General features: G+C 43.1%; 1 protein-coding gene across 1 annotated transcript in view; it reads right to left on the reverse strand.

The window, feature by feature from the left end:
* Positions 1-722: 722 nt before the first annotated feature.
* The window catches only part of dmxl2 (Dmx-like 2), a 39119-nt gene continuing 20170 nt past the window's right edge, over positions 723-19671 (reverse strand). Inside the window, 22 exon segments of the mRNA XM_053419993.1 lie at positions 723-1617; positions 2463-2680; positions 2782-2834; positions 2929-3020; positions 3179-3256; positions 3583-3710; positions 3877-3937; positions 4699-4837; positions 4950-5071; positions 5355-5441; positions 6256-6321; positions 7503-7620; positions 7818-8019; positions 14023-14108; positions 14194-14327; positions 14455-14645; positions 17315-17560; positions 18078-18208; positions 18497-18573; positions 18686-18877; positions 18985-19281; positions 19374-19556. Of these exon segments, the coding sequence (XP_053275968.1) occupies positions 1408-1617; positions 2463-2680; positions 2782-2834; positions 2929-3020; positions 3179-3256; positions 3583-3710; positions 3877-3937; positions 4699-4837; positions 4950-5071; positions 5355-5441; positions 6256-6321; positions 7503-7620; positions 7818-8019; positions 14023-14108; positions 14194-14327; positions 14455-14645; positions 17315-17560; positions 18078-18208; positions 18497-18573; positions 18686-18877; positions 18985-19281; positions 19374-19556 (3111 nt within the window). The 3' untranslated portion in view covers positions 723-1407.

A 19671-nucleotide genomic window follows, 5' to 3' on the forward strand; every position in this document is an offset into this window, starting at 1 on the left:
ATATATATATATATGTTTAAGATCATTTATATATATATATTTATTTATATCATTTATATATTAAAACTATTTCAAACATTTTACCACTAGGCCAAATGAAGCCAGACATTCATTTGTATATAACAGGTTCTTCTTCATTAACCTATTTATTGGAAATAAACTTTTAGTGTGTCCGGAATTTCGAGTGCAAATATCTAGTTGTTATGGACGAAACAGTAAAAACAACTAGCGAGGTAACACACACACACTTACACACAGTCGACTGTGTTGCACTCCTCCCAGTCCGATACGGTAAAACCCCTTACATTCCTAAAATAAAAGGCAATAAGTTAAATAGTTTGACGAAGGAACGGCCAAACAAACAAACAAACAAACAAACACAAACATATAAATAAATTAAAATGATAAAAAATAAAAAGAATCATCTTGTGCAAACTAGAAGTGAACCTTTGTGTTTCTGCTCTGTAGAGGGAGGGGGGGGGGGGGGGTTCCAGGTTTGGACCAGACAGATGGAAACATTGAAAATCACAGTCACAGGAGTAAAACACATCATCTTCCAAACAGGAATGTTCTAGCAGTGACGTTCGCCACACAAACAGGCATTTGAGGGCAGGTGAGCGGGGGGGGCGTGACGATGGCGGACACAGCAGAGTGAAACACACGCTCCGGGACCGGGCCGGGTTCGAGCCCACGCCGGGAGAGGCCAGAGGGAGTGATGGGCAGCCAGCAGGGGGGGTGGGGTAGGGGTGGGGTGTCACTACAGGAGCGATGCACCATCAACTCTTCCATAACGGCCGAGAGAAGCCGGGCAAAAAGGCTGGGGCAAGGGGGGGGGGGGGGTAAAAACCATTAAAACAAAATGCAGATTCCAACAACTCGAGTCACACTGGAAACCACCGACTTAATAACAAACCACAGTGCTGGTTACAGTAGATGCTAAGAGATTTCAGCTGTGGGCACAAAATGACAACAGTTACACACTTTTAAAATTTTTGCTTGAGCACTTTTACAGAGCACTATCAATAGACCTGTGATTGCACCGCGTCACGAGAACAGGACATGCATAGCTTCCCTATGGACACACTCTAACAGTAGAGATTCTTCAATAAAATTACAATAAATCTAGCTTTAAAATCAAGTATGATAACTTCTGCTTGTAACTTTGCTTTCAGCCTTTGGGGGGGGATGAATATTTGCAGCTCCGTTTCTCACTCTGGGTTTGATTTACATCGGCGGGAAACCCGTGAACACTGCACACTCGGAAAGATGCCAAAAGCGTGGCGGCCTTCTGACTAAGTTGTCCCCCATCCGTTATACTACTAATGCCTAGTGAGTGTTACATAAGCTTTTGGTGTTTTGTCTTTCTGTCCCCTTTTCTCTTTGGACCCTGGAAAGTGGAAGTGGGCGTTACAGGGCGTCGACCAGGCTGCTGGGGATGTTGTAGCGGTCGGGGAGGACCCTCATCTTCAGGGTGCCGTCCGCTCCACAGGTGAAGATGCGATTGCCGGGCCGCGTCTCCACCTGCATCACGCCGGCGCCGATGTTGCGGAAGATGGACTGCTTGGCGTGCTCGCTGCTAAAAGAGTGCATGAGCCCGTGGCCGGCAATTTTCCACACCTGGAGGCAGAAAGCACAAGAACAGACAGATGTTAAAAATGTTCTTGCTTTTTTACTTTGTGGAGCCTCATTACAGTTGTCAAGTCCCTAATTCCTTTTGAATGCTGTGGTGTAATAATAATTTTTTTATCTTATACAAACAAGATAATTATCTGCATTGGGAACAACATAATATCGGCAAAGTAAAAATATAAATTGCTTATGCACTGAAAATCCACAGGGGTACGTTTTTTATTATCTATGAGATTCCAAGGAGAAATTAAAACTTGATTTACTGAAATCTCTCCATCACAGTGGTTGATGAAGAAGCTTATGAATATTAGTAAATAAACTTGTTTACACAAGAGAGTTATCATGATGAACAAGTTAATATCTTTTACACACAAGATGAATAAATCTCACCATTTGGGACTTAAGGAGCTCTATAAATTTAACTAGAGACACATGTTAATCAAATAAAAATGTTACACAATGCTTGTTTAATCTGTATAAAAAAGTTTCTTGATGGTTTTTTTCACAGTCTACTGATATGTGATCAACCAATCAACTATAAATAACACTTATTGATGATTATTATTTTGCAATTTGTATTCACTATAATAGATCCACTTCCATTCCACCTTGGCAACTCACATTTTGTTCCTAAAAAATATGACCCACATCAATTTGAAGCCCTAATCTGTACATGTCATTGAAGCCGATACTAAAGAAATATGTGGATACAAAAGGTGTTTTTCTGCTCTTATCAAGTAGTTCATTCTGTCCAATAAGACATTGATCATCAGTACACCATCTAAGTAAAAGTGAATGTATGGCTGTCAGGTCAGTGACAGAGCCTGCGTCACCTTCATGTTGCCCTCTGCGGAGCCCGTGACGAAGAAGTCCTCGAAGGCATCCAGTGCCAGGGCCTTGATGGCTGAGTCATGGGCCTGGAAAGTGTGGAGCAGCTGCCTCTGGCGGATGTCGAACACGCACACGAAGCCCTTTCTGCCTCCAGTGATCAGCAGCTGCTGCTTCGGAGCGTACTGCAGCACAGTGGCCCCGTTCTCATGGCAGGGGAACGCTGAGGAGGTGGGTGGGGAGAAATGTGAAAGTGAATCACCAAACAACTGCAGAGGGAAGATCATTAAAGCCGGACTGACTGAAGGACTTGGGATGTCTTACCGTGGACCATGGTATTGCTAGGTGAAATCAGAGTATCCCACAGGCAAACGTTTCTGTGGACAAATTAACCAAGGATAGTTTTTGTCAGTGTACACTAACAGAAAGAGGAGTGGTGATGGTCTAATGATGGTGCACTCCAGTACAGACCTGTTATCGTTGGACTGGCCGGCTGTGGCGATGAGGCTGGAGGACGTGATGAAGGCAAAATCACCGCAGGTCTTAGTGTGGCACTGCCAACTCTATGGGCAGGGACGGGAGGAGGGAAAAGAGAGGGCACATTCACTTACAAGAATGAGGAAGTGTGTGTGTGTGTGTGTGTGTGTGTGTGTGTGTGTGTGTGTGTGTTGGGCTGGTGAACACAGAGGTGACGGAGGTGGGAGGTGGGAGGTGAGCTCACCAGGTAGGGTTTTGGGTTGGACGATGTCTGGTTGACCTGCCAGAGACTGAGGAAGCCCTCTCCATCCGCGACTCCACACTGCAGGAATAACACAGAGCAATCAGAGCTATCACACCAAAAATAGACTAAACATAGACATGACAGTGTGTGTGTGCTTGTAGTTCTATCCTTGTGAAGACCAGTCTGATAATTAGACCTTATGGAGTGAGGGCACGTTGGGAAAGGACATTTGGCTGATCCTGGGATTTCAAAAGGCTTGAGGGTTAAGATGATTATGTTTGGGTTAGGCATTTAGTTGTGAGGGATACTGTTAGGTTAAAGGGATGGGAATACAACATGTCGATACATGTTCACACAAAGATAGAATGTGTGTGTGTGTGTTGTGTGTGCGAGTGGGCATCTACCTTATTGCCCTGGGAGTTGAAATAGAGCCGGGTGACTCTGGCGTTGCCTGCTTGTCTGAAGCAGATAAGCTGCTGAGGTCGGTTCCATTCAAACATTCTGACACTGCCATCCTGAGCACCCGTCATGTCTGACACACAAAAACACACACACACACACAGATACAGGGATACAAGAGAGAGGGAGACAAAAGAACAACATAGATGAGAGGAAGATAAGTAGAAATGTATAAAGAAACTTCAGATAAAAACTCAGTTGTATACTGATGATTCACAGGCTTCAATGAAGGCACTTACAATACTGATATATGGGGTGAGACGTCATCCTCTTTACATTGTTTAAATTCCTCTTCATAATCTGAAAAAGACAATAAAAACGTTTACATAAAACACAATTTATTTCAATGTTCTCAAAAGCTGCAGTCAAAGTTACACTAGACTACCACAACACTATGGGCAGTGATGATTCCCCCGACTTTCAATCTAGGCATCAATCGTCTGAGATCTTTCAGTGCCTGTATAAGAATCCTCCCTCCATAGTGAACTGAATGACTCCCATCGTGTATCATTTATCAACACGGCTGGGACATGAAGAACCCTGGCTGCATGGACGTGTGACGCAAATCTGTACCTTGAGTAGCCGCCTGTGAGAGCTGCTGCTATCTGTGTTCATGTGCATCCATCTCTGCCGGGGGGAAACCCGCCTCCTCTCTGTCTCAGCCACCATAGACTCAGCAGTACAGCTGTTTAGTCGTCGTGGCTCAGTTTGGCTCAACAATGATAAGATTTAAAAATAAACACTTCTTCGGGAAATGTTCCAGAGTGCAGAAAGAAATCAACGTGGTCTAGTGTCATTCTAAACCTGAATCAGAGGCTCCCTTTAGAGTTTACATTCAGAACTTATGGATGTTTATTTAAAACTAATGCACCTATAGTGGACCACAATGTAAGGAAGTTAAACGCTGAAGTCATACCACAGGTACTCTGCTGCATACAGAGCTGAGTTTCCCCCTGGTGGCAGTTACTAACAACTGCATCCCCATTACATCCACATTCAATATCTGGGAGTTTGTGCATATCTACTGTATCTGTATCAGTTTGCAGTGAGTGAGCTCGTACCACACTGGCTCCCATGCTGGTCTGTCCACTGCCGAGCCACGGCATAGATGCAGAGACCTGCATCTGTGGGGGGGCAAAAGGGACCGAGCTGGCCTGGGAAATGTTGGTGTGAGAGGAACGATGGTCACCGTCGTCAGAGCTGCAGCAGAAAACACAACCATAGCCTGTCACGTAGAGGTCATTTATACAGAGGTTAAGAGAGTTTCCTTCTTGTGATTATTTGTTGAAAGCATAAATGTCCCGAGTCTGACCTGCGGGACTCCTTATCAAAGTCCTCTCCTATCCAGGTGAAAGGCTGGACAGCCACTAGAGTGGACACGTCCACCTCCTGCACATCATGAGTGGAGGCCAACACAATCTCATTGGAGTTAGCCTGGGAGAGGACAGGGGTGAGGAGGGGGGGGACAGATTAGAGAGATTAGAGGTTGACTTTAGTGTCATCATTTATCATTTGAGTTCCTAAAAAATAAGCAATATGCATTTTTATATTCAGACGGAAGTTCCTGGAAAGGATTATGTAATTTGGTATTTTCTCTTTAACCTTTACTTTGTATCAATTTACAGAGGTGTTTCCAGGAAATGTCCCGGGAAATTAATTTTTAGAAAGGATGTAAGAATAAAGAGTTTCCCAGAATTTTCAAGTCAAAACAACTCACCTTATTGATGGCAAAGGCCATGATGATATCAGACTCCTTGTGAATGATTTTAGCTTTGCCTCCTGGGTACCCCAGATCTGCCTCCACCTGGAGAAGCAAAGAAAAACGAAACATCCAGGTTTAAGAGAAACTGAAGCGACAGTGCTCTTATCTGCTTTGAATAATCAATGCCCAGAAGCCCATTCCTCATTAGTACTGCTCATGTTAAATCATGTCCTTCTATTAGGAGCAGGGTAGAAAGACACATCACTTGCTTTTGGCCATCAAGTCTCCCCCTTGAAATGAAAGAAGTGTAAAGTACAGGCACATTGAAAGGGGAGAGGAGCAATCATAGGAGACTGTAACACATAGAGATGTATAATCAAACTTGACAATAGATTTTTGTTTCCTACAGTGATTAACAAGACTCACACAGCCCTGACAGTGTGCATGCAGGTTAGTAGGTTTATTGTTTGCACTCTCTTTAAAAGAAGCCTTTTCATTTTGTATTTTTCAGTCCACCAATAACAGTCCAGCTAGAAAGGAGAAAGGAGTGAGAAACACTGGGAGACGTGTGTTACTTTGAAGGGAATCGAATGGGAGGTTGTGTGAGTGGAAGCTAAAAGTGTCCCAGTGACAGGAAAGATCAGACGTTAGATCTAAGCGTCAGCGCCTTGAATAGACTTTATGCCAGATAAATTGCCGGCACAATCACTTTCAGTCCAAGCTGGAGAGGAGACATCAAGAGCTTCACCCAGTGCGGTGCCGCCTCTAATTATAACCTGAAAGCCTGAGCCGCGTCGGGCTGGTGCACACTTATTATTTCTTTAGGTTTGATGCTCTTGCTCCTTCAAGCTTGTCTTTACAGTGACTCTTCCAGACAGACAAACAGGGCCAGGGCTGGTACAGTGAATGATACTACCTTATAGGGCTGGCTAGCTCCTGCTATGCAGTTTGGGCTTATATGGTCCATATGGTTCTCTACAGACTACACAACACACACAGAGGCAATATAGACACACACCACACCAACACAGCACGACACACAACACATGCACAAACACAGAAAAATAAAACATGGAGGGAAACAAAAAATGAAAAACATTGACAAGATCTCTGATGTAAACTTGGTGATGAAATGTAAATAAATGATCTGGATTGATCTCATTAGCATGGAGCTGGATGAATGGAGAGACGACAGCTACAGTTAAATCCAAAGTAGTCTGACGAGGTTTTGTCAACTATTGGACGGACAGACACAGCATCACTCTGTCACTAAAGCAATTACATAGTAATAAATAGCTCCAGACATCAGAGATGGCAGAGAGGAGTCCTGTTCTTGATTAAATATGTCTCAGGAGTCAAAGCAATGATTATGACAATAATACAAATATCAACAACACAGATACTTGTTAAGTGGACACTTCTCTGTGTGTATAAGTGAAGTGATAAGATTCAGATACAAAAGGTATGAACTGGGTTTCAAAATAACACACAGGCACGGTTATGTACAGTAAATGTATATAAAGATCAGAGATCAGTTTAAAAGTCTCTGATAAAAACCTCAATTATTCATCTCCTCAAAGCTCCAAATGTCCATTTAATGCATAAGACTGAGTTTCTGCTCTCCATTCCTCTGGGTCAGCTAATATAGACATGCTTTGCAGCATAAAGTGAAAATAAAGTGAAATCTTATACTGTATAGGCCCAAAGATATAATTCACATGTAGTTGTCTCCTTTTTAAACACACATTTCATCCAAATAGAAAATGTATACACATACTTACACAAATGTCTTTATAAGTGGAAAGATTATCGTTGCCTGATCTTCTAACACCACATTCTGATATTATATTTTTTCATTTGAAGACTTTATGTTTCTCATTAATCACAATCATTGTGGGAATAATGTTTGCCAACTTTAAGCTTCTTGTTTCTATTGGAGACAGACTTGCTTTTTAAAATGTAATTTTCGACAGAATATTGTCTTTTACTTGGACCAATACAGTAACTGTGTTAATGGAAGTGATCAAAAATAAACAAATGTATGAATAATAACTCAGGTATATGACTGTTAAATAACCCAATGGTTAATCATCTAAGCTAACGAACACTGATGTGGGGGAAAGAAAACAAGCAGACATATTTGTATGAATGTGGGCCACTGACCTCACACTGCTTCCTTTTTTTAGTAAAGATGTAACGGATCAAAGTATCCTGAAGAACTTCCTGTTTGACCAGGAAGTGCCAAAGACGTCGCGCTGGAAAGGACTGGTGGTTCTTGGTCCTGACAGAAAAGATATAGACGGAAAATATGTTGATCACATGATGAGAAGTACTGGAGAAAGAGTTAAGTAATAACATCAAATGAAATTTAGATGTTGTGTTATTAATGTTTTGAATCATCCAGCCCTGGTGCCTGATGTGTGTATTTTAGAATACCGTATATGGTTCTCTCAATATGATTCTACGAGCATGTCTCACTTGAAGGGTGTGTTGTCTGGCTCCAGCATGGCCTTGTGTCGGAGAATGGCAGGGCCACCTCCTGCGCTGAGGTCAGTAGGGTAAGTGTTGATGTAGTTGGGAGGCGGGCCGTCAAACTTGTTCATTCGCTCCTGCAGAAGCTGCTCCCAGTGCTCCAAAGTCTTCAGTACAGCGTTGCTTAGAGGGGAAGTGACTGGCAGGTCTGTGACATAAAAACATATTCTCTTCATTGTTTTTATTGCAGTTTTTTGTTTCCATTCAACAAACAAGCAATGTCTACAGAACTAGACACAAAACAAAACAAACACAAAACAAACATGACAGCTCTTACATGAAGGATGAACATATGGCATGATACAAGAGGTGGTGAATCTCACAGTACACGAATGTCGTTCAAGTCCACAGCAGTCCTTTTAATAGGGTGGAGGAAAGGTCTGGACCGATATAGTCCAAAAATGGGCGCCACACTCTGTAGAACTGATCTACACTGTGATGTATGATGTTGGTAAGATATTCCAAAGGGATCAGTTCAAAAATGATTTTGCGCCAACCACAGACAGAAGGGACCTTGTCACTGATCCACTGCAAAAGAATATTTTTCCTAGCTGCAAACGTCAAAATATTATACAATCTTTTGTTGACTGCTGTTTTCAAACAGTCACTTGGAAGACCTAGAATCAGGGATATGGGGTCCATTCCTATATTAATATGAAAAATTCTCTCTATTTCACTAATAACTTCAACCCAATAACTTTGAAGTTTATGACAAGACCAGAAACAATGAGTTAAAGTACCCACATGAGTTCTACACTTGAGACACAGAGGGGAGAGAGAGCGGTTGAAGAAATGCCTGCGGTGAGGGGAAATATGTAATCTGTGTAAAATCTTAAATTGTATTTCTCTTGTCCGAGTGCAAATTGAAATACTTTTTGCAAGAGACCAAATGGTATCCCATTTGTCTTCATCTATGGTCACAGACAACTCCCTCTCCCACACACCTCTGACCCCCTGCGCACCAGTAGCAGAAAAACCATTAAGTACATGGTAAAATGAGCTCAGAGACACTTTCAATTGTTGATGAAACAGAATCCTCTCAACAGCAGATATTTCAGGGTGATCAATAAGGGTTGTGCTATGAGTGATATAATGCCGTATTTGCAAAAAGCGAAAGAAATCTTGTTTGGACAATTTGTATTTGTTAGTCAGCTGTTCAAATGACATAAGCGTATCAACTGACAATAGGTCACTGAGGGAATTAATATTCTTATTAGACCATTGTCGAAAACCAGGGTCCGAAGAACCTGGGGGAAAAGCAGGATTATTAATTACTGGGGTGAAAATGGATGTTATATTTGATCTTCCCTCAAGACGGCGGACAAGCCGCCATGCTTTTAGAGTGTTGATTGTTACAGGGTTTGCACAGAAAGCTTTGATTTCTTTAAAAGTATTAAAAAATAATAGATCACTTAGTTTGCACTGAGATAATGCTGTCTCAATATCCAACCAGATTGAAGTTTTACCCTTAGCCCAGTCGTTTACAAATCTTAAATGGGCACAAAGTTGGTAAATTTTAATATTAGGTAAGTCCAGGCCACCCATCGAGCTTGGTAGATGTAATACTGCCATCTTAAGTCTGGGTCTACGCTTGTTCCAGATAAAAGAGCTGAGCCACCCATTTATATCCTTCAACACCCTTTTAGAGAACAAAACAGGAATCATTTGGATAGGATATAATAACCTAGGCAGCACATTCATTTTGACCAGGGCAATGCGTCCTAGCCAGGAAACAGGAAGTGACATCCATCGCTCTAGGTCCTGCTTAATTTTACAAAATAAGGGTGCAAAGTTGGCTTTATATAATTGATCAAAGGATGGTGTAATGAAGATTCCTAAGTATACAAACCCATTGGGAGACCATTTGAAAGGAAATGAAGGTACAGTAGTTGGTATTGTTGAAAGGGTACCAAGGGGCATAGCCTCTGATTTAGCCAGGTTGATCTTATAACCAGAAAAACAACTGAATCTGTCAATCACATCAATAAGACCTGGTACAGATGTTTCAGGTTCGGTCAGAAGAATTAGAACATCATCAGCGTATAAAGTTATTTTATGACACAGCTGTCCAATCTCTAAACTGCGTATTATGGGTGTCACCCTTATGGCCTCAGCCAGTGGCTCTATGGCCAAAGCGAATAAGAGGGGCGATAGAGGGCAGCCCTGCATCACCCCTCTGTGAGTATTGAAGTATTCAGACCTGAGTCCATTAGTCAAGACTGCTGCCTGTGGTCTAGTATAGATAATCTTGACCCATTTAATAAAGTTCTCCCCCAAACCAAATTTACCCAGTGTATACAGTAAGAAAGACCATTCAATTCGGTCGAATGCCTTCTCTGCATCGAGAGAAAGCACCAGACCACTAATAGACTCCTGCTTAAAAGCTATGATAGCATTCAACAAACGTCTAACATTGCTAGCTGAATTCCGACCCCTTACAAAACCTGTCTGATCTTCCTTTACCAGTATAGGCAAAAGATTTTCTAAACGAGAGGCCAAGATTTTAGAGAGCAGCTTCCTATCCACATTTAGGAGGGCTATGGGCCTGTAGGACCCGCAAGAGTCAGAACACTTCCCCTTCTTTAAAATTAAGGATATATTGGCCTCCTTCAGTGTCTGTGGAAATTCTCCTGTAGTGAAAGAGTGATTGAACATATCAAGAAGAGGATCTACAAGAATATTTTGGAACTGTTTATAAAATTCAGAAGCGAAGCCGTCAGGTCCTGGTGACTTTCCATTTTGTAATTTATTAATAGCTCCAAGCACTTCAGTTTTAGTTATGGAACTATTAAGGGCAGTCTTATGCTCTTCTGATAAATTTGGCAACGTCAATTGAGCAAAGAAATTGTCCATTAGTTGCTCTCCCTCTGGAGCTTGTTCGGAAGAGTATAGGTTTTTGTAAAAATTCTTAAAACAGTTATTTATCAGTTTATTTTCATATACCTTATGGCCATCTTTATCAGATACAGCTGCAATAGTTTGGGACTCTGCACGCTTCTTAACATAATAGGCCAGACATTTGCCTGCTTTATCTCCGTGCTCATAAAACCTCTGTCTAGTATATTTCAATTTCTTCTCTGCATCCCTGGTAAGAAGGCAATTTAGAGCTGTTCTGATTGCCGTGATTTCTTGCCATAATGGTGGTGATGGAGAGGCAATATATGCTTTTTCCTTATCCGTCAATTCACTCTCTAAAGATTTTTGTTTCTCCTGTCTTTGGCGCTTTTTTGTTGCAGAGTACGAAATAATTAAACCTCTGGCATAAGCTTTGCATGTTTCCCACAAGACGGAGGCATTGCTGGCCGATGAAGTGTTGATTTCCAGAAATGCTTTAAGTTCAGTGGAGAAGTTGGAAGTAAATTCCTCATCTTTAAGGATAATGGTATTAAGTCTCCAGTGACGAGACCGATGTAATGCTGTTTTGAGATTAAAGTCTATAGTAACTCTTGCGTGGTCGGAAATAATTATACTGGTTATGTCGCATGATAAAACTGAATATAAGTCAGTTCTTGGCAGAAAAAAATAATCAATCCTGGTTTGACACTTATGTGGGGCGGAGAAAAATGTATATTGTTTATCAGAGGGGTGGGTGCATCTCCAAGCATCAATAAGCCCAAACTCCTCACATAGAGCATGGAGCGTGTTGGCCTGAGGAGAGGGGGGCGCGTTACTATGTGGAAATTTGTCAATAAGCGGATTTAATATTAAATTAAAATCACCGCCAACAATAACAGTGGAATTAGAAAGGAATGGAGCTAAGTCCAAAAACATTTTGGTAAGGAAGGTGACTGGGTGGGCAGGCGGAAAGTACACGTTCATCATTACAATATTCTGACCCTGCAAAATTCCTTTGATTATCACATAGCGACCATTAACATCCCTAACACAGTCAGATACTATAAAAGGTAGGTTTTTCCTAATCAACACTGCTACTCCCCTACTTCTTGTTGTAAAGGATGAGAAAAATACTTGTCCGAATGGCCCTTGTTGCAACTTTAAATGCTCTGTGTCATCAAGATGCGTCTCCTGTAACATAGCAACATCTATATCATCCTTCTTTAGACATGTAATTATTTTTCTCCGCTTAATAGGGCTGTGGACACCCCGTACATTCCAGGTACATATTCGCAGCTTATTCATTATTGGTATTATTCATGTATCATACAAAGCATATTGAGCCAAGAGATCCACCAAACACCGGGTAAGAGAAAAGTAAGCAAATAAAGAAAGAAAGAACAAAGAGCTGTACAACAAAACATTCAAAAATAGAAATTTGGCAACGACCCTACTAAACATGTAGGTAAAAACCGTCCTTCTCCTGCCTGCGGCTGAGAGCCGACAGGTACGACATGCGCTTGACACGCGCCTACTCATAGACATAAACACACTACTGTCCGCCAAGAACACGGCGAAGTAGAACATTTCACCTGGTTGATTATAAGCAGTAGGAAAGGGGCAAAGTCACACACGCCTGAATTTGGCAGATACTCACATATGACACAGTCCAGACGCAATGTTAAAGAAAGGGATATTCCGGTGGTTACAGAGATTTACGGCAGCGTTTCCACGAAAATCGCAGCTGCCTCCGGCGTGCCAAATCTCCTCACCACACCGTTGACAGACAGCCTCAGCGTGGCGGGGTATAGAAGGGCATACTCCACGTTCTTCCTCCTTAGACAGCCCTTCACCTCGTCAAAAGCCTTGCGTTTCCTGGCCACCGCCGCCGAGTAATCATTGAAGAAGGAAACTCTGATCCGGTCCGCTGGCTGGTTCGGCTCCGCACCAAGGCGCCGGGCTGCAGCCATCACTCGTTGTTTATCAGCGAAGTTGTGAAGTTTCATGATGATGGGTCTGGAGCGCTGGTTAGTGCCCGGCCTCGGTGCTAGGGAGCGGTGCGCGCGGTCCAACTTGATCTTCCCGGATTTAGTTGTGAGATTGAGATATGAGGGGAGCCATGTCTCCATGAAAGTGACCGGATCCTTTCCTTCCGTGCCTTCGGGCAGCCCAACCAGACGGAGGTTGCATCTTCGGCTGCGGTTCTCCAAATCATCTATGTGATCTGCCATGTCGGTTATTTGTTTCTCGAGTTTTGTCACTTTAGCCTGCAACACGTCCGTTGTGTCTTCCACGCCGGAGATCCGTGTCTCGGCATCACCGACCCTCGTTGCCAAAGCCTGGATCTGAGATGTTTGTTCGCGTATAGCAGCGAGCACAGTGTTAACTTTAACATCCAGTGACTTTGTAATGTTGTCAGTTATCTTACTCAAAGCCAGAAGAACACTTGGGTTAACAGCGCTCCCAGGCTCCTCGACCTCGGCAACCACCTCGTTAGCATCTTCGGGTTCATCCGCAGCAGGCTCCATTGCGTCGCTAGCATGCTCCTCAGAAGCAGTATTTTTCTTGGGTTTGGACCGAGGCATTCTCAGAAAATATTCATCCAGGCTCATAATAGACCTACTCCTACGCTCGCTTATAACGTTTCACCAGGTGAACATGTATTTTAAACGGATATTTCAGTGAACCTCACCGGAGCTCAACAGGCAGGTGTTCACACTACGACGCCATCTTGCCAACCGTTCATAAAAACATATTGATATAGATCGACTGTATACATTCAACAGCAACACCAATTAATAGTTAATTTATGTATATTTATTACAGGCCAAAGGCTGTAGATTATTATGGGGTTGATGCAGATACAATAACACAGAGTAAAAAAGATGCAGATATATTGTCTGAATTTTTTTTCTTAAAAATGATTCCTCAGATGCTGTTACAACAAAGAAATGTAACTGAGGCTTGATGTTTTACAATTTCACCAAAAACTTTAATATATATAACTATAAATAAAAGGAAAACAATAATACTAACCAACATATAGACCTTAAATCAAGACTTACAAAACTTACTAATTAGTTAACATAAATGGAACCATAAAAGGATTTTTTCCCCCACAAAAGGTTATTCTTTAAAATAATGGTTGACATGAAAATATATCTGACAAAGGCTCATATGGGCTGATTTTTAATAGCAAACCAATAAATTGATCAGGCTCAATTGTTCTTATCCACAAAATATACTACAAAGAATAAATACTATTTTCTATTGAATTAAAGGAGCTGCTCAGTATCAACGATGAGCTGAGTGGTACCTGTGAAGTCGAGGCCGGTGAGAGGGAGGAAGTTCTTGACATTGTGATGAGCCAGCTTCACCATGACCAGGCGGATCAGGGACCAGCTAGGCACCGCACACAGACAGGCAAGTTAAACTCTGAAGCACAGGTTCCAAAGCTGGATATTCATGAAAATAACAAAAGTTGTACCTGTAGGAGTTGGGGTCGGAGTGCTCCGTTATCTGTGTGTCAGAAAGGAAGCAGTCATCATCATCTTCGTCCTCCTCTGCGCCGCTTTCATCTGAGTCACACAGAGCGTTGCTGTCTGACAGCGGCAGGAAAGGCTGAGAGGGAGAAAATAATGATGGAGGAGAAAAATCTAATTAAAAAGGCAGGCAGAGTGTGAGAGGAGGCCTGAAGACCATGAACAGAAATTATGTAGTGTAGTGTAGTTTGCATTCAGTTCTTTACTTTGGCCACAAAGTAGTCCCACATGCTCAGCTCGGGGGGGATGAACTTCTCCCTGTAGGCGGGTCTCTCTACGGGCACCGGGGGTGGGTTGACCGGCGTCTCCTTTACGGGGCGACCAGGGACGAGCATCCTCATGTTGAACCTGCGCCTGTACCGGTCCGAGTCCTCTGCTTGGGGCTGAGGGAGAGCGGCTGGGTGGAGGAGGAGAAGAATGAAGAGGAGGCCCTTTCAAACACAGTTAACTCTGATAAGGTCAGTCTGCAGCACACGAATGCTGAGGATGAGCAGAGACTCTGTGTCACTTTAGGAAGGTCAGGAAACAGATCAGAAGGAAGTGAGGTGCATCCACACCCAGAGCACAGTACACTGTAGATTGTACACTGACTGCAGTTTAACTTTGAGTTCTCTGACTTTGTTAAGTCGTAGCACATGAAAAGAAAATCAACACACTTGGAAAAAAGCAGATACGAATGTGCAAACACTTTGGATGGAGGCACAGGGCAAGACACACTAGGCTGTGCACAAACCTGAACCATTATCCTGGGTGACTATCTCTGGCATCGCACCAGACAAAACAAGACACAAACCAGAGTGGACAGTGCAGTTAGACACACACATACACAACCATTACATTATTGTATCAGTAACTATTTGATGTAGTGCGTTGCACAAAATACACACAGCGAACACATGTGCTAAGCATTTTTTTTGTATCCACAGCCCTGGAAGGAGGCAAACATGATGAGACTGGTGAATGTAACACGTTTATTGTGTTTAAAAATGGTTGTTTCAATCGGAACATGACAGGGAGGCAGTGTGTTAACATTTGTGTATGGCTTTCTTTTTTGTTACATGCATGTACGTTCTCAGCAGCGCTCAAAAGGGCAGAGTCTTAACATCTGGCTAAGGGACTCCTATCAACAGGCTGGCATTTAAGACCTCAACCCTCCTCCTCTCATCCGGCTCTTCAAAAGGCTCTTGGCTTGGCTGAGGACTATCTCTGTCTCTACAGTGATATAGAGCCTAAATGCCAGCTCATATCTCCCTCCCACACGAGATACAATATGAGCGCAGATAGCTTGGGCCTAATGAATATGGATGAACAGTGTCAAGTTCAATAAACAGCAGAGCTACTCAGGAAACCTTCTACAAATCTACAAATCTGACAAACAGCAGAACCAAGAGACACACAAGCTACCATCACTCTATAATATAGTTACTACTAGAGATGTTTTGATATCATTCTCCTTTTACTTTACTCAGTCCAATACCTGGATTTAAAGTATCTGTTGATACCAAATACTGATCTGATTTGGAAAAATTTCAACTGCACGCTACTATCCCTGTTGCTCATCGTTGTATGGCCTGGCTCAGGTTAAAACAAATACATACATTAAAAAATGAACAACATAGAACCAACCTCAACTGCTAATCTCATTATATCCTGAACAATGACAATGAAGCTTTATATCTTCTATCTTTTATTATCTAGTTTGACAGTCATAACTGAAAAATAACCTAAATAAATGAATATAGAAATACTATTTCATAAGGTGCACATCGCCGTTTTGCTTGTTAAACTTTGCAGCGTAGAATATTTCCAAATTGATGACACTAGATCTGGTTAATGCTGCACTGCTGGAAATCACTTCTTCATTGCTGCTCTAAAAAACAATACTTTACAGTGACGGTTACAGAGAAACTGCTGTTTTGGAGCAGAGAAGAAAATATGATTCCTGCCAAAAGGAAATTGCAGTTTTATCTGTCTGAAACTCATAAACTTTAAAGGATTGGTATCAGAACATCTCTAGTTATAACCTCTACTGCAAACTTCTGATTTGCAGTAACTCATGTCCATTCACATCATATATATATATATATATATATATATATATATATATATATATATATATATATATAGAATGGAACCTACAACCTGGACAAAACAGAACTAGTGTAACAACTTCTCAAGGTGTACCTGCTTTAGTCTCAGATTCACACTTAGTCTGAGACGGTGGCTCAGCCTTCGCCTCTGAACAATCCTGGCTAGGCCCAGCAGTTGCTTCGGTGGTCAGCAGAAATGACAATGAGATGCGCAGAAGGGGACATTACAACAAAGACATGCAATGCAGTACACGCACACAAACGCACGCGCGCGCACACACAGCTGTTGCCTTATAACACTCAACACAGATGACTGTCTTCATAGCACTAGTGGGCTTTGTTGTTTGTAATGGGCATTCAGTAGCAGCTGCACAAAGGAGAGAGGGCTTGGTCAAGCATTTGCAACAATGCAAACCTGAACAATTACCATGCACGGCAATCCTGCAAACCAGCACTGCAATCCACCAGCCCAGTTACTCACAGCTGGCCTTAGTTGCTGGTGCCACAGTGCCCAACCCCTCCACCCTCGAAAGGGCGGGATGGGGTCGCATGGGGCGCTGGGTGTCTGTGGGGATGGGAGTGGGGTTTGGGGTGAGGTTGCTCTGCCCAGGTCTTCCTGTCTCGTCTTGAGACTCCTCTGGCCTGGCTGCCTCAAAATCAGCTGGCACTGAGACATAGGGCAGAGGGCAAACTAACACAGGAAACTAGACAGCAGCAGCATCTTAGGAGCATCAACAGGACAGGACTGGGTGGAAAGTGGGTTAGCATGTAGAGAGACCCAGAGGGATGGAAGCATTGCCTTCAGAGATAAGTCAGGCGGCAGAAAGCCATCAAAATGGGGTAGAAGAAAACAACAGGGAGAGCAGAATAAAAGGGATAAGGACAGATAATGTAGATCGTGGAGAAGACTAAAGACAATGACGTGATGGTGAGAAAGGTAAAAATAATTAACAACTAAATATGGCTATCGTTTTACCTGGTGGGGCCTCAGTCCTCTTTGGCTTAATAATAAGTTTGGCCCCTCCTCCAAAGACAGCGGCCCACATGCGGTTGTTGAGGGGATGTGCCGCCAGGCGGAAGAGTTCATTGCTGCTGTGAGTACCCAGGCCATGAATGAGCAGGGCGAGATAAACAGCAACGACTGCTTCACACAGCAGCACGTTGAGCCTTGGCTGGCCCTCCTCCCTGGCAGACGTCAACAGAGAAATCAGGGACGACACACCTGCAGAGAGAGGACACGCATACAGACACACAAAAGGGAATTTGTACCATAGATTGATCAGTAATTTGTAGAATACATGAAGCATAGAAAAACAAAAAACACTATCTCTGCACAATACAAAATTCATTTATACAACATTTGCAGGATGGCGTGATCCGTCTCTGCCTTTCCGTTTCCTTCCCAGAGGCCATGAAGCTCCTATTATAGAACACCATCTGCCTCTCTGTATAAACACAGACTGCCAGCTTTGCTCTACTCTTCCTCAGACTCTGCCTTTTATCCTCTCAATCATGTCTCCAATGCTCACCCGTACATCTTTGCTTCCTGTGAGGACTCTGGAATATAAACTTGTGCTGAACTTAGTTTCAACCTCTTTAAAACTATTTCTTGAGAGAATTGCACCGAAAACAAGCAGCAGAGTTGTTTCTCTTTTGTTAGACTTTCTGCCTTAACTATAGAATCTAACTCAATTTGACAAGAAGAATTCCCGTGGTTGGTAAAGCAGAGGCCTTGTTACCTGGCCATTGTGCAGGAGCGGAGTTGGGCGTTACATGTTCCTCGATGCTTTCTGTGCGAAGTCTTTTCCTCTCACTGAGCAACAGGCCCTGGTACACCATCCCTGTAAACTGGCTGGCCTCTGTCTGGGTGCTGCAAAGACAACAAGAGAACTGTCAGCCAAGAGCCTCAAACACACAAAACTAATTCAACATTTCGGGAAATTTGATGGGTTAGATAGTTTTCTTTACTAGAATGAAATAAATGTCTCTTTTCAGTGCTGGAGTCAGGGTGTGTTTTAGACAAGCTCAGCAAACAAATACTTTAATGAACAAAATGCCGTCTTGGAGAAAAAACAGCCACGAGAATGTCCCTCTAGTGCAGTAAAACATTTTAGTTTTAAGGTATGTGAATCAAATCTTGCTGCTGAGACACAGTTACCTGTAGCTGTGGCTGTCACACAATGCTTGATAGATGCAAGCAGACAGAGAAGCTGCTAGTGTGTGTAGAGCGCTGATCTGAGGGGGAGAAACGGACAGTTCATTATTCAACATCTGAAGGAATGACCTCACATGACTGCAGAAATCTCGTGTGCCTAAATATAAATGAGGCAGATTTAAGAGTTCTGACCCGATCATCCATTATGTCAGGATGTGGCGGGCCGTCCAACAGGCTGACGGTGTGGAGAATGTCGTGGATGTGGTTGCTGAGGTGGAGAACGGGATTCGCTATGACCGTCTTGGTGGGAGCGATGGAAGCTGATAGCAGAGGCAGTGTAGTCGGCAGAGGCAGAGGAGACTGGAGCTGTTTCACTGTGGTCTCCTACAGTGTGAGACAGGGGAGGGGAGATTTTATTTTGCAGACTAGAAATAGTTTTCCATGAACGTGGTGTGTGTGTGTGTACATGTATATATCAGATTGATATGTACCTGCTGGCTCTCCTGCAGAAGGAACAGAAGCTCCATGCGAACAGAAGTGACTCCTCCTCCCTTGGCCCCATGGAGGCTGCAGTAGGACAGGAACACCCTGAGCAGGGCCTGGTTCTTCCTCAGCCACGCCTTACGCCTCTCTGAGTGCTGCTGCTTGGCCTGAAGACGACGTCGCTCCATCTGGTGGCGCTCGTAGGCCCCGGCCTCCGTCTGCTCCATGGCTTCTTCTGATATGTCCACGGACGCCGTGCGCTCTCCCCACCGCTCCACCTCTGCATCGTCCTCCTTTCCCTCCACCTTTGTTAAGGATATTTGTGGAAGATGGTCAACCAGGGCGAGTTACACACTTTTAATAACTACAGATTACATGCAATATTATCAAAGTGTACCTTGTAGTTGCAGATCATATGCATGCCTGCTATTTCCTTCTCCAGCCAATTGTAGAGTTGAAAACGTAGCTTCCCCCCGTCCACCTCGAAACCTGTGGCCAGTGTACGCAGCTCTGTCATGAGGATTTTCAGACAGGCACGGAACTTCAGCTGCTCTGCAATGACATCCACCTCCGACTCGCCCTGAAATAATAGAGAGGGAGTTACAGTTAAGCATTTAAATGTCTTTAATTCAAGTCCATAAGGGGTGTCAGGGACACGTTCTTTGAGTAGAATGGACTTTGCAATAGATTCTTTT

The sequence above is a fragment of the Pleuronectes platessa genome, chromosome 1 (assembly GCF_947347685.1).
Source record: "Pleuronectes platessa chromosome 1, fPlePla1.1, whole genome shotgun sequence".
Taxonomy (NCBI): domain Eukaryota; kingdom Metazoa; phylum Chordata; class Actinopteri; order Pleuronectiformes; family Pleuronectidae; genus Pleuronectes; species Pleuronectes platessa.